This window comes from Molothrus aeneus, chromosome 15 (genome assembly GCF_037042795.1).
Source record: "Molothrus aeneus isolate 106 chromosome 15, BPBGC_Maene_1.0, whole genome shotgun sequence".
NCBI lineage: Eukaryota > Metazoa > Chordata > Aves > Passeriformes > Icteridae > Molothrus > Molothrus aeneus.
In genome coordinates, this window is record NC_089660.1 from 14,353,513 (window position 1) to 14,366,767 (window position 13,255).

The following is a 13,255-nucleotide window of genomic DNA, read 5'->3' on the forward strand; positions in this document are numbered from 1 at the left end:
TTACAATCTTCCATAACCCAACAATTTATTTAAACTTACATCACAATGAGAATCTAATAATAAAATACATCAGTTCACACGAGTCTGCATTGCCATTTTTAAAGGGTAAGCATCTTTCTTCACTTTATATTAAAATTTTCTGGAGGTAAAAACTACTGCATTGTACCCACAGTTCTTGAAATCGATTGTAACATTAGGCAGGTTACAAAGGAACTTTCAGAGCTAATTACACTTCAGTTAACCACACATTTTTTGGCACATCTGAATGCTTTTTTTATTTTCTTAAAATAATTCTATAGCAAGTCAGAGAATCATGGACATAAAGCATCACTCTCCAGTGGCAGGTGCTGCCTAAAAGCATACAAAAATTGCATCATTTGGTTACAAAATAGATATTTTCTTAGTTCTTTATCCTGACACTTAACACCGAAGTGCCGTGACAGAAGAGGGCCAAGAACAGGGCCGGCCTTGCTGAGTTGTTGCTGGTCCCTTTGCTGCAAGGCTTGGCTTAAGTAAATCCCAGAGTGATGTGTTAACAAGATGTTGATGGCTTTTGCCTTGCCAGGCCTTTGCTTTCAGAGCAGGTGTGAGGCCACCCGCGAATGTCACCCTGTTTGTCACCGCGCTGCTGCTCAGGCGACAGAGCGGGCACAGCTTTGGACAGGTTCAAGAGGGGCCGTGTTCCTGCAGGCCTGGGCAGTCCAGAGTGGCTACAACAAATCTGAGCCACTGCCAGGCTGGATTTCTTCTGCCTGACACCACAGCAGCTGCTTCTTCAGGAATTCAAATGTTTTTAAGCAGGAATGAATTATTAATGGTAGTAGTGTGCTGGGCACGTATTTGTACAAGTGTTTGCAGACACTCAGATGAATTTTTAAAACATGTGGGTTGTGGTTTAGGTGATTTTTGTCGTACATCACAAACCCCAGCTGCTATGAGCTGCTGATGTTATGTAAAAATAAAAAGCAGTCCACAGTACTTGCAACCAGGGTTAGTTTTTCCCTGGCTTTTGAGCTGTACTGTATCAATCAGAGTCTGGCACATTAAGTAGGGATTGTTTTATGTGTCACTGATTGTCAGCTCCATGTACTGATATTTATTTTGATGATTTTTTTGAGATGCCTGTTAAATTGGTTATGTCCCTTCTGCTCACATTGTTCTGGTCATAAGAGAGAAATATGAATGAACTGCTGCAGTTAAGGAGAGACTGACATAGCAGAAGCACAACAAGCATCTTACAGCTTTCTGGCTGTATTATAGCTAGATGGTCTCTCTGCTTTAGTGGGAAATAAACCCTGTCATGGCAGGGTTGCATTCTTCCAAAGCCCAAATCAAAGCTGTCCCATTTTCTTGATTCAACTTTCCTACTCATCCTTTGCTGACTCCCCTGATCTGAAAGCCTTTTGGTGAGACCAGTGAGCATTCCCAGAAGGACTTTATGGCTGCTAGGAAGCATCTCTGACTACTTTCCTCAGAGACAGAGAACTTAAAGAAAGGATCATAATACTTACTCCATTAGAGAAAGAAAGAAAGAAACTATACAGGTAATAGAACAGTTCTTGATGGGCAGGTTTGAAACTTACAGTAAGAGAAAATTCAAGGTATCCATGGTGCTCTTTGCATGTATGTCCTGACCCTGAAAGGCAGCCCTGACAAAAAACCCTTCAAAAATCAAACTCACTCCCAGAGTCAATTTTTTCCATCCACATCCACACTGAGAATTCATCCCTGCATTGATTTCCAATTCCTACTCAGCAGTTGCTCTGAACACAGCTCAGGTGAGTGGGGGTCCTTGGGGAGGCACGAGTGCAGGTGGAGGAGCTTTGGTGAGCAGGTCAGGCTGCACTGGGCAGAGCTGTGACACCTCTCCCTGCAGGACAGGTGCCAGCTGAACACCTTCACATGGATTTAGTGCAACTTCTGCTCGCCTGGAGAGCCGTGGGGAGGCAGGCAGCTGCTCAGAGCCAGCGTGAGGCTGAGCAGCAGCCACGGCCCAGCTCACACCCTGGCTCAAGTGACAGTGGCAGTAAAAGCTGATAGGTTGCAGGTGCCTTCTGGCACCTGCGGTATTTTCATGCTCTTTACAACCTTTGCAAGTTAAAGTGTCAAGGTGTGATAAACTATGTAGCAGTGCATTCCTTACATTTCATATACAAAAAAGGGCTCAAGACTGGGAGCAAGAAGGCACAAACTTGGGAAATAACATAGCTGAGGAGTTTACACAAAAGTACTATGTCATTTATTAGGCATCACTTAGCACTTATTTCACATTTTTGCCCCCAAATTACCCAAAGCAACATAAATTTCTCCACTTCCTTTCCCTTTGCACCCTTCTTTTGGATAAAGCTGCCTGTGCTCTATAGATACAGTTGCCGCAGAATATAACATGAACACAGATAAATACAACATACACAGCAAAAAATGTATTATTATAGTATTACAATAGTCAAATAATGTAATTAGCCTCAAGCTATGGCAGTGCCTGTGTGCTCCAGGGAACCAGTTCATGGACAGCAAGCGGGGCCACTGTACAGGAGCAATGTTGGCAGTGTTGGGAAGAGAAGGGGCTGAGGAGGCTCTTCAGGTGCCTGGATGCAGTCAGTCACGGGGATCTGCTCACCTGGAACTCCCAGCCAGGGCCTTGGAGCTTTCTTCAGCCCAAATCAGTCTGGCAGTGGGTCCTTGGAACACCTTTACGTCTGTTCATTGTGCATACGCATAAAGTCACCCCACATTTCTCCTGTTAGGCTATGTTTTCTTTATATATATAATTTTTTTTTTTAACCTTTTAGCTTTTGAAATTTTTTTTCTTACAACTGTTAAAAAAGTTTCATGGTAAAAATAGCTCACTATATGATACATATACCCAAAGTGGTGCGATACTTTATATAATAAAAGATGAAAATAGTCACTTTCCATAATAAAAATAAGTTCTATTTTTTGCTTATTTTACAATATACTTAATAATTCTTTTCTTCTTCTTCACTCTGCAAGTAAACAGGTCCCGTTTCCATAACGCTTCTGAGTCGATTAAAGTGGCGAGAGACCCAAGGATGGCTTACGAGCACTTTGAGCAGCCGCACTCCACGTGTCTCTCCAGTTCCTCCGTGAAGGTGGAGCCATCCAGGCACTGGAAGAAGTATTTCCTCCTCTTGCTGCGCAGGGGCACGCAGCAGTGCCCGCTGCCGCCGCAGCCCCCGCGGCACTCCAGCCGCGGCACCTTGGAGGCCGTGGCGCACGAGGTGTAGCCCTGCTGCTTGCGCACCACCTCCCGGATGACGTCTCCTTGGCACAGGCTCTCTGCTGGGACAACAGGGGGGCAAGGAGTCAGAAATGGGGTAACTCTTCTGGTTGTGGTAATGTGGTAACTTGTCTGGCCACAGGGAGCAACGCACAGCTTTCCCCAGGTATTGTGCTGGGGAAGCCTGTGAGAAGATCAGAGAGAAGAATGATCATTCTTATCCTCACTTGCTGCACCTGTTGTTGTGAACATGTGGAATGTGTTATGGAGATTTGTTTACCAAAGGGTGGTTTCTTAATTGGCCAATGGTGATGCTGATAGATTGAAGGACCAATTGGGTCCCCCTGTGTCGTGACTGTCTGTAAGGGCGATGGGTTTCTTAAGTATAGGATAATAAAAAGATGGATCAGCCTTCTGAGAATCATGGAGTCAATGCTAATTATTACCCAGCTGGGGATGCCCAGCTAAGACAGTAACTATTGGCCACAGGGAGCAAGGCATTGCCCTGGGGAAGGCTGTGAGAAGACCAGAGAGAAGAATGAGAAAGAATTCTTATCCTCACTTGCTGCACCTGGTGTTGTGAACATGTGGCATGTGTTATAGAGATTTGTTTACCAAAGGGTGGTTTCTTAATTGGCCAATGGTGATGCTGATAGATTGAAGGACCAATTGGGTCCACCTGTGTCGTGACTGTCTGTAAGGACCACTTGCACAGCACTTCCCAAATGATGTCTCCTTGGCACAGGTTCTCTGCTGGGACAACAGGGGTGGCAAGGAATCAGAAAGGCGGTGACTTGTGGCAGCAGCTCTCTGGTCACAGGGAGCAACGCACAGCTTTCCCCGGGTATTGTCCTGGGGAAGGCTGTGAGAAGATCAGAGAGAAGAATGATAATTCTTATCTTCATATGCTGCACCTGCTGTTGTGGACATGTGGAATATGTTATGGAGATCTGTTTACCAAAGGGTGATTTGGTAAACAAATCTTTCTTAATTGGCCAATGGTGATGGTGTTTTAATTAAAGGACCAATTGGGTCCACCCGTGTCGTGACTGTCTGTAAGGGAGATGGGTTTCTCAGCAAGTATAGTATACTAAAGAGATGGATCAGCCTTCTGAGAATCGTGGAGTCAATGCTAATTACTATCCATTGACATGGATAATAATTAGCATTGACTCCATGATTCACTCAATGCTAATTATTATTATGTCATAGCTGGGGACACCCAGCTACGACAGTAACTATTTTGCTAGATGTTATAGATACATATTATAATATTGGCTTTTTGCAAATATTGAAATGGATTTTATATGTGTAGTGTTAAAGTAACTTCGTTATAGAGTTTTTATTTCTGTTGTTAATTAAGCTTAGTGAAATAGCTGATATAAGTGTGCTTGTGTTAAAATGCCTGCTTGGGTGGGATAACACCCAATGAACACAGGATGAACACACCTGTACAGATCTGCCAGCTGTCAGCACTCACTGGCTGAAGGCAGTGTAAGCCAGGGCCCAAAAACTGGAGGTGATATGAATGGACTAAAATCACAACCAGGGAGTTTGCTTGCTCTAAAAAGGAGGATCCAAGGAGGAGCCAGGCTAAACAATTCTTGGAACATGTAAACTAGTTGGGAAAAGTTTACTTTGTCTATGAATATGCTGATGTAAGGGAAAAGGTGTTTAAGGGGTATCCCCGCAGATAACAGTGTGCTCTTAGCTGAGTGCCAAGCTGCACCTGGCTGTAGCAGCCTTTGCTCTATGGTCCTTGTCTCCTATTGTCCTTTATTAAACTTTTAAGATGTTCACAGGAGAGTGAATGTGTTTTTCACACTGGGTATTCCCCACACATCAGTGAGCAGCCCTGGGTTCATGATGTGATTCAAGACAAACAGATGGAATGAGAAGAACCTTAATCTTTTACTGCTTTGTACCTGCCACCAAAACAGAGCATGTCTACACAAATGTGTAATATCCTGTGCAAGGCCGGGGCCAAGCAGGCCTGCTGGCTTTGATCAGCAGCCTGGAAGTGTTTTAATGAGTGCTGAGTGTTGAGTCCTGCAACACTCCTGCAAAATAAGAATTAGTTTTACCATGTCTGCTTCTCTGGAGCAAAGGTCAGCCTGTGCTTTGTGACACTAGTGGTCTGGGATACCTGAAAGTGTCTGTGCTGTTCTGCAGTCCCTGTGCAGCAGCCAGATACATTTTGGTGATGGACATGTGTAAAATTTGGAAAGTCTGTGGTTCATGCACAGGAAAGGGACAATGGAAATAAAAATAATATAATCCAGCTCCTTCCTTCTGGACAAGAACAAAAAAAGGCAGAAAGAATGCAGTTAAAACTCAGTGAGTTTCCAGGGAGTCTTTTCAGGTCAGGCAGAAGAGTTGGGCCTCTGCCCTCGTAGGAAAGTCCAGCATGATCTGTGGGATTCCCCTGGAAACCTGCCCAAGCTGAAGGAGGAGAATCTTTCATGCCACTTCAGGTGAGTGGTTCCTCCTTGCAAGACCTCCCTTCCCAGCAGTGCAAATCCCTGCTTGCTGAGGGTAAACCTCACAACAAGCTCTTTAAACATCCACCCAAATCCTGGGAGCAGCAAAGGATTCAGGAGACAGAGACTAAAACATGTTCACTCCATGTACCCATTTCTCTATGTGATAGCAGCTGCCTACTGTTATATGACTCTGTTCTCCTTGTACTGCTCTGCAGAGGCTGGCTTAACTTAATCTTCTATTTGCCATTCCTCCCCACGTCGGAGTGGCAGGGAAGAGAGGAGTAAAGCAGGTGTAAATGAGGTGTAAAGCAGGAATGCAGCAGCACAAGCCTACCTCTGTCACAGAGCTCTCCGCTGTAGCCCGGGTCACATTCACAGTAGGGCTCCCCGTGCTCCGAGACCTTGCACTGCCCGTGGCTGCATTTCAAAGTCCTGCAGGGGTTTGAGGAATTGTTCTTCTTGTCACAGTAGAGGCCCGTGTAGCCCTCCATGCACTTACAGGTGTAAGCAGCACCAGCAGCCGTGCACTTGCCATGCAGACACCTGGAGAAACAGAAGCATTTAGAGCTGGTCTTTGCTGGATGTGAAAGTTCCTTTTCCCAGAAATGTTTGATTTTAGCATTTCTGCCCATTTAATTCCAGGATACTAATCCAAAAACAGCAGCTCAGTGTCAAACACTCTGGAGAAAACCGTGTGGGTTTTCAGTGAATACTGGATAACATTCAGAGAATACATTTAGAATTTGTGAACCTAAGTAGAAAACATTCAGCTCTTCGTGAGCACAGACCAAGGCTTGGCACCCACATGAGACAGCTCACATTTACAGCAGCAGCACGTGCAACTAAGTGCCAACAATCAAGCTGCATGCCCAGGCTTCCTGAGCAGAGTTGCTGCACAAATAATATCAGGTGATGAAAACCAGTGTGATAAATGAAGGTGCTGGTGGCAAAGCTATGCACAGACTTATCAGCAGGCAGCTGTACTTGAGGGTTCCCTGGCTCCTGGGGTTTGCAGCGAGCTTTGGCATTTCCAGGGAACACCACAGGGTGGGGTGGTGATCCTGAGCAAGTTCTCTGACACTGTCCCCACTTCTGGCACAGGGGCAGACTTGGCATGGCTGAGAACAGCGAGGAAAGCAACTCTTTCCAGCCAAGGAAAAACTTTGGCATAACCTAACTTGATATAAGCCCATGTCTCTCTTATTTCTATTTTCTTTCTGGTACTTCAAAATTATTCCCTGTTTATGTTGATTTTTTGTACATTTAATTTTTAAGCTTTGAACTAAAAAGGACAGATTACATGTGAGCTCCAGACATGCAAAATACTGTAATGAAGGGAGTCACAGTCTGTAGAGAGCAGTGTTTTCTGCCCTACAAACCTAATCTTTACAGGTGCATTTCCTCAGTGAGGTTAGCCTCTGTGTGTTGGAGCAGACACCTCCCAGCAGGGCTCCACACTCCCCTGGATACACTGGGCAGGGCTTTAGGGAGCCAGCTCCAAAAGGCTGAACTGATTTAGGAAAGGTGAGACAGTGTGTGAGCATTAAAAATACACACAGCTACTTCCCTTAGCAAGGGACTGTGTTCATAATTGCCTCATCCTCCCTGGACTATGAGAGAAACAATCCCTCATCATGTAAACATCTGGAACTCCCTTATTTTTCTCTGTCCAACCACAACAGCTTTGTGTTGACATTAGAAATTCAAGGAAACATTTGGGTCTTCATACCTTTGGTTTGTAAACTGTCAGGTGCTTTTCAACACCTCCAGACTTCAGTACTTTGCAGAATTAGAACCAGAAGCAAGTTTCAAATGGTACCTTTGCCACGTTAAATCTCTGAGAGTGATTATTCACTGCATCAATTTACCTGTCAAAAGTATGTGCTCGTGAAAAGCGCCTTCCAAGACAGCAACTGAAGGAACTTCTAAAACAAAAGTACTTCCATCTGCTTATGAAACAACACTGAAATATGCAGCCTGCTGCTCTGCACGAGACTGTTTCCTGTGTATTGGCCATAAGAAAGCTATTCATCCTGTGTTTCTGATGGAGATGTGGTTATTGAGCCTTTGAACTGCAAATACTTTACACTCATGCTCCCTTCACATGCAACACCACGCTATCCTTTAAACTTGCACTTTAAAGAGCTGTTTCAAAGTGTAATATTTAAGTCAGCTATTTGGGAAATTTTAAACTGCTCACACTGGAGTGCGTAATGGTCTTCAGGGAGTAAGTTTGAAGACTGGGCTAAGTGCTGCAGGGAGAAAACCCCTGAAATGTGTACCTCTCCCTCACAGGCTGCTCTGCTCTGGATCCGTGCAGGCTCTCGCCTCCTGGGGTTAAGCCATGCCCATTAACAGGAGGTTTTGTATTTTAATGTGTCGAGTCACAGCTGAAGGTGTGACCTGCAGCATTAATACCTGAGCTCCTGCAGGACCACGAGCTCCTTTGGTGAGTCAGCAACGTCTGAACAAGAAGTGGAAATTGAGAGCTGCCACAAATGCAGACTCACAACTGTCAATAACCTCGTGTGGGGACCCAGCACCTCCAAAACCAGTCAGATGTGGTTTTGCAAGATGAAATGTGAAATATGCCGTAGCTGTAAAACTTTTGCTCTCCAGTCAGCATTGGTTTGAGCTTACTTGTGGTTAAGACATGGATCTCCAATTTCCTGGTCACACAGAGGGCCCGTCCAGCCGGGGTGACATTCACAAATCACACTCGTTTTCTCCAGGGAGCGGCAGATCCCGTGCTTGCAGATGTTACAGGATTTGCAGCCAGGAAGGACTCCCAGGGACTGCTGGGGTAAATCCTTGAAATCCTGCAGCTCGTTGTTGATCCTGACATCGTGAATGCAGCCATGAAAACCATTTGGTGTCTTGTCTGCACCCTGGCGCAGGGATGATAATCCAGTAGAGGTTGGGATCCCTTCAGATAAAAGGAAAAAGGGAAGGTTCAATTACAGTTACAATTATAAATTATGATGGTAATTTATATAATTTTCTATATATAATATAATAGATAAAATAATATATATAATATATAAAATAATATAAATTATATCTATTTATATATAATTATACTTGTAATTTATATATAATGTACATTTTATATATTTATAAATTATATAAATTATAAGTTATAATTGCTAAAGCTTCTTTTGTCACAGCCCCTTAAAATCTTTGAATAACTAATTTGCATAGGACCTTTGTAAGGTAGCACAATCTCACTGTCCTCATTCTGGAAATGGAAAGGAAAAAAAAATAAACTCACTTGCCCATTCTTCTGTAAGAGGTACATGACACAAAAAAAAAAAAAAAAGAAGAAGAAGAAAAACCAAACTATTTTTTTTGCCTGGTGGCTATGTGTTCCTATCCCTAGATAACGTTCCTTCTCTCTACAGTTTAATAGCAATTATTCTTCTGAAAGGTTTGAGAATGCCTTCATTTGTCAGCAGGTAGCATCCACCTCTGGGATGCAACAAGACAGTTTGGCTTTACTGGGTCACAGTATTAAGAGAGGGAGTGCTAAGAGTGCATCCCCTGGAAATTAGTGCAGGAGAGCTCTAAAGACAGGGAACAGCACTTCAAGGGCCAGGCCAAGGCTTTGTGGTGAGCCCCTCCTATCTTGTTCAAGTGCTTGGAAGAGTTCACATGGTTGGTTCACCAGCAGGTTCCTTGGGATGTTGTTTTGTGCCTTCCCCACTGATGCCAGCTTGGATGTACAGCTGCATTAGCACAGGCAAGTGCTTCCTTTTTCATCCATGTGAGGCCTCTGAACTCACTGTCTGTAAGCAATGCCACTGTTAAAGGTGCTCCTAAAACAAATCCAGCACCTGTTTCACTGTGTGTTAGGAGGAAAGTTGCTAGAACAGGTGATGTGGTCGTGAGATGGACAAAACTCTGGGCAGCTGAAGGTTCAGGTCTGTGTTAACCTTACTGTAGGTCAGGAACAATTGCTCTGGGGTAATTTAGGCAGCTACTTTAGCTAAACCACCTGCAGAGGAAGGGCAGCTGGCTCCATGGGAGGGCTGCACACAAAGAGGTGGCACATGAAGAACAGGAAGGGTTTAGAAAGAAGCAAAAAGAATTTTAATAGGCAACAGCAAAAGTCTTTACTGAGGCCATGGATCCTGGTATCCAACAGACCTTCATTCCAGACTTCAAGTTTTTCCTGAGAATTTTTAGGTACCTTTGGAGAATTAGTATTGATCCACAATGCTCATCCATTAGCAAAACTTTTCCACAGGATTAGTTCCCAAGTCCCCTGTGTATAAACTGCTGCAGGATTGTGCTGTGCTAAAGGGAGAAATTGAGATGGCCTCTGCACCAGCAGATTATCTTTGATGCACAATGCTCTTTAATAGCCTGTGACATTCTTAATAGGAGCCAATTATAAAAGTTCAGCTCTGTACAAAGCAAGATCAGCCAGTTTTCTGTTTTACAAGGGCAATATTCAGGGTTCTTTTAAAAAAGTGTTATTAAAGAAAATTATTTAGAAAAGCCTTGACCAGCACCAACTGAATTTGGTAAGAGTTTCTACTATTGGCTTCAATTATTTCATTAGAAAAGGCTCAAAGACTTCCTATTACCATTCTGCTGACTTTTGTATTTGAAATAGGCTGACTAAAAATTCAAGAACTCCGTGTCACTGAGAGAGAGATTTCAACATTCAGTCCAGAATAGAACTAGGGGGGTTCTGGCAAAAACAATCCATTGGGCAGAGACCAGCCTTTGTTCTGTCTCTTGTAACCAGACACCTAATCAGTGGTATAGTCATTATTCTGGGCATTGTTCCCCATCCCATTTGGCCTTTTCCCTCCAGATTCAGTACTTAATGGGAAAAAAATTTCTTAACTGAGGTTTGGGCAATTCTAATATCTGTCTAAATCTGTGGCTTCAGTTTCCAATGAGAAGACTATTAACCAAGGTGTTCTTAGCTTGTGTGTTAATATGCTTTTGAATCACACACCTTTTTCCCCACAATTTTTAGACCTCTCTAATAAAACTTCCAGCAGAAATACTGCTCAGTTATGGTATATTTAAACCTACTGACTATTGATTTGCTTTTTTGCCATGCCAATTTGTGATACTCCTACTGATACTTCCACTTCAGCCACCACAGCTTGGTGCCAGCCAGTTCTGGGAGCTGCTGAAACGCCAAGCAGGCTGTTCCTGTGGGGGCTGTGTGAGAGCTCTCTCCACAGGATGGAAGACGATTTGCTTCTGAGAAAGCATGTTAAAACTTCAATTCTAGAACAACTCACAGTACCTCCAATGTAGAGGGGTGTGTTGAGGCTGACAGAAGACTGCTTCTGGAGCTTTCCCAGACTCTTGGGAGCCCCCTTGTCCACCACCAGGTTCAGAGTTTGATTCAGCATCACGAGTTCCACACTATGAAACTGCCCATCATTTATTGTTTCCACACTAAAAAGTAAGAGAAAAAGAAAATAATTAGAAGATGAACAAGGAGCAGCCTCTGCCTCAGTGACATCCTGTGTCCCTGTGGTAGCACAGCTCTGGGGTGCTCCGGAGCTTTCAATCAGGGTGTTCTCAGCATTTCCTCCAGCAGGGAGGCACACACGGACCCTCAGCTGATCCTGGGCAGGCAGCACTGACACACGTACAATGCTTCAGAGGCCAGCTAATCAGGAGAGCAGCCACTCCAGTTGCTTTTTCCAGGCAGAAAAGCAAGAGTGTAGCTACAAGATACACTGGCTTTGGGGACAAAACTACCACAAAATCCCATTCTGAGCTCTCAGCCACAGCTTGCTGCCCTCTCTCACACTGCTTGGTGCTCATGCTGCAGGCTGGATCCTGAAATAATTTCTTCTCCAAGGGGTAGTTTAAACTCAAATGATCTCACAGGGGTCAGGAGAGATTGCAGTTTGGGGTGAGACAGCAGCGGTCTCTGAAACCAGCATCTCCTCACAGCACAAGTGTCTTGGAACTGTGTACCAAGGAATAAGGACAGACTGAGGTTCTCAAAGCCAGAGAAGGAATTCAGGAAGTTTTGGCTTATAAATGACCACTGTGCTTTGTTCAATATCAGACAATCCCACCTGAACACAAGGTGTTCTACTCCTTTAGGGAAACATTAAGGTGTAGATTGAAGCTTGAGGATAAAACAGCAGGAGTTGTTGGGTGGTGGGGCAGGGAGCAGGCAGCCATCTGAGCAGATAAGATGGTAAAGTAGTGTGTATTTATTGCTTTGTTTTTAGCACTGAGTTTTCAGATGCATGAAGCCTGCAGCAAGCTCCTAGTCTGCACCTCACACAATCTTCACCTTCATCTCCTGTTCACTCCCCCAGCCATTAAAAGGTGCAGTGATAGAATTCCATTTGCATCATGCTATCATATTTTTATTTTCAGGGCAGCTTCAGCTCTCTAACCTTAGTGCTGCATGGTGAAATTCCCTAAAACAACCCCAGGGTTTCATGCACTCCTGCAGGCAGGCAGGGGCAAGGGTGGGATTACCTGCTCTTGAGCAAAGAGTTTCCAATCAGGGTGGTAGTTAGATCTGATAGGATTTTCCCACTGCTGTAGGTGTAATTAAAAGGCACAGTATCTCATGTGCACTCAGATGCACACAGGAACACAGTAAGAATGTGATAACAGGAGTGGTTGTTCTGGAATCAGCCTGTGGGCTCTGTGAATTGCCCACATGCACAGATGCCCTTTCCCAGATTCCTCCCTTCAGGCTGGGGCTGCTGTTATGTGTGGATAATGACAGAACACACCAGCTTTGGGCATCCTGAGACACTGCCTGGACAACAGCCTGGATTGGGGATTGCTGCACATGTGGTGCACACCACAGCACAGTATCAAAGTTTGGGCTTCTGCTCATTCCAAAGGCCCAGCATCCTTTCACAGGAGGTTAAAAATTCACAGGTCAGGTTCCTTTCAGGTGATTTGTAAATTTGCAAGGTCAATGTCTCTGAGCTATTTACCCACACTTTCTTCACAGGCAGTGGAGAGGAAGAGACACACTCATCTCTGAGGGTGAATCACCTTTTAGATGTGACCAGCTCTCAGCCTAGATGACATGCTGCCCATCCTTAGTGCCCAGCCCTGCAGAGCTGATGTGTAAGGCTATTGCAGCAAGGAAATAGGGCCTCAACTTCACAAACAAATTACATGCCTTGGAGATTACTGGAATTCAGCTGTTGCTGGAAGAAGTTTCATTTTTATAGTGTTTTATGGTAGACCTGACACAAGCAATTGTACTTGAGCAATGTCAGGCAGCCAGTCAGCACTGCAGGCATTTCTGGGAATGTGCTGGTGGAGAAGAGCACACTGGAGCTGATGTGCCTCTGCAGTGCTGCTCTGCTCTCCCCACAGGTTTTTGGGATGAATCACCAACACACAGGCCTTCAAAAGTTCATGTAAGGTTACACAGGTCATAAGGTAACAGAGATCAGTGAATGAGCACCTTTACAGTGTAGCTTTACATAAATAAGTGAGATAGTTCTGCCACAGAAAGGTTCCCAGGAAAGCTCTGCTGGCTCAATCACACATTCCTGACCTGCTTTAC

The 13,255-nt window shown here is 44.4% G+C and overlaps 1 protein-coding gene across 2 annotated transcripts in view; it reads right to left on the reverse strand.

The window, feature by feature from the left end:
- Positions 1 to 13,255, reverse strand: part of SLIT3 (slit guidance ligand 3) — a 491,996-nt gene continuing 478,741 nt past the window's right edge. The window contains exons 33-36 of one of the 2 annotated variants that reach the window (XM_066559986.1): positions 10,994 to 11,148; positions 8,365 to 8,650; positions 6,059 to 6,267; positions 1 to 3,300 (exon numbers count right to left, since the gene is read on the reverse strand). In XM_066559986.1, coding sequence (XP_066416083.1) covers positions 3,059 to 3,300; positions 6,059 to 6,267; positions 8,365 to 8,650; positions 10,994 to 11,148 — 892 coding nt within the window. In that variant the 3' untranslated portion in view covers positions 1 to 3,058. Of the gene's footprint in view, positions 3,304 to 6,058; positions 6,268 to 8,364; positions 8,651 to 10,993; positions 11,149 to 13,255 lie in introns of both variants that reach the window. The other variant, XM_066559985.1, reaches the window with a different exon arrangement.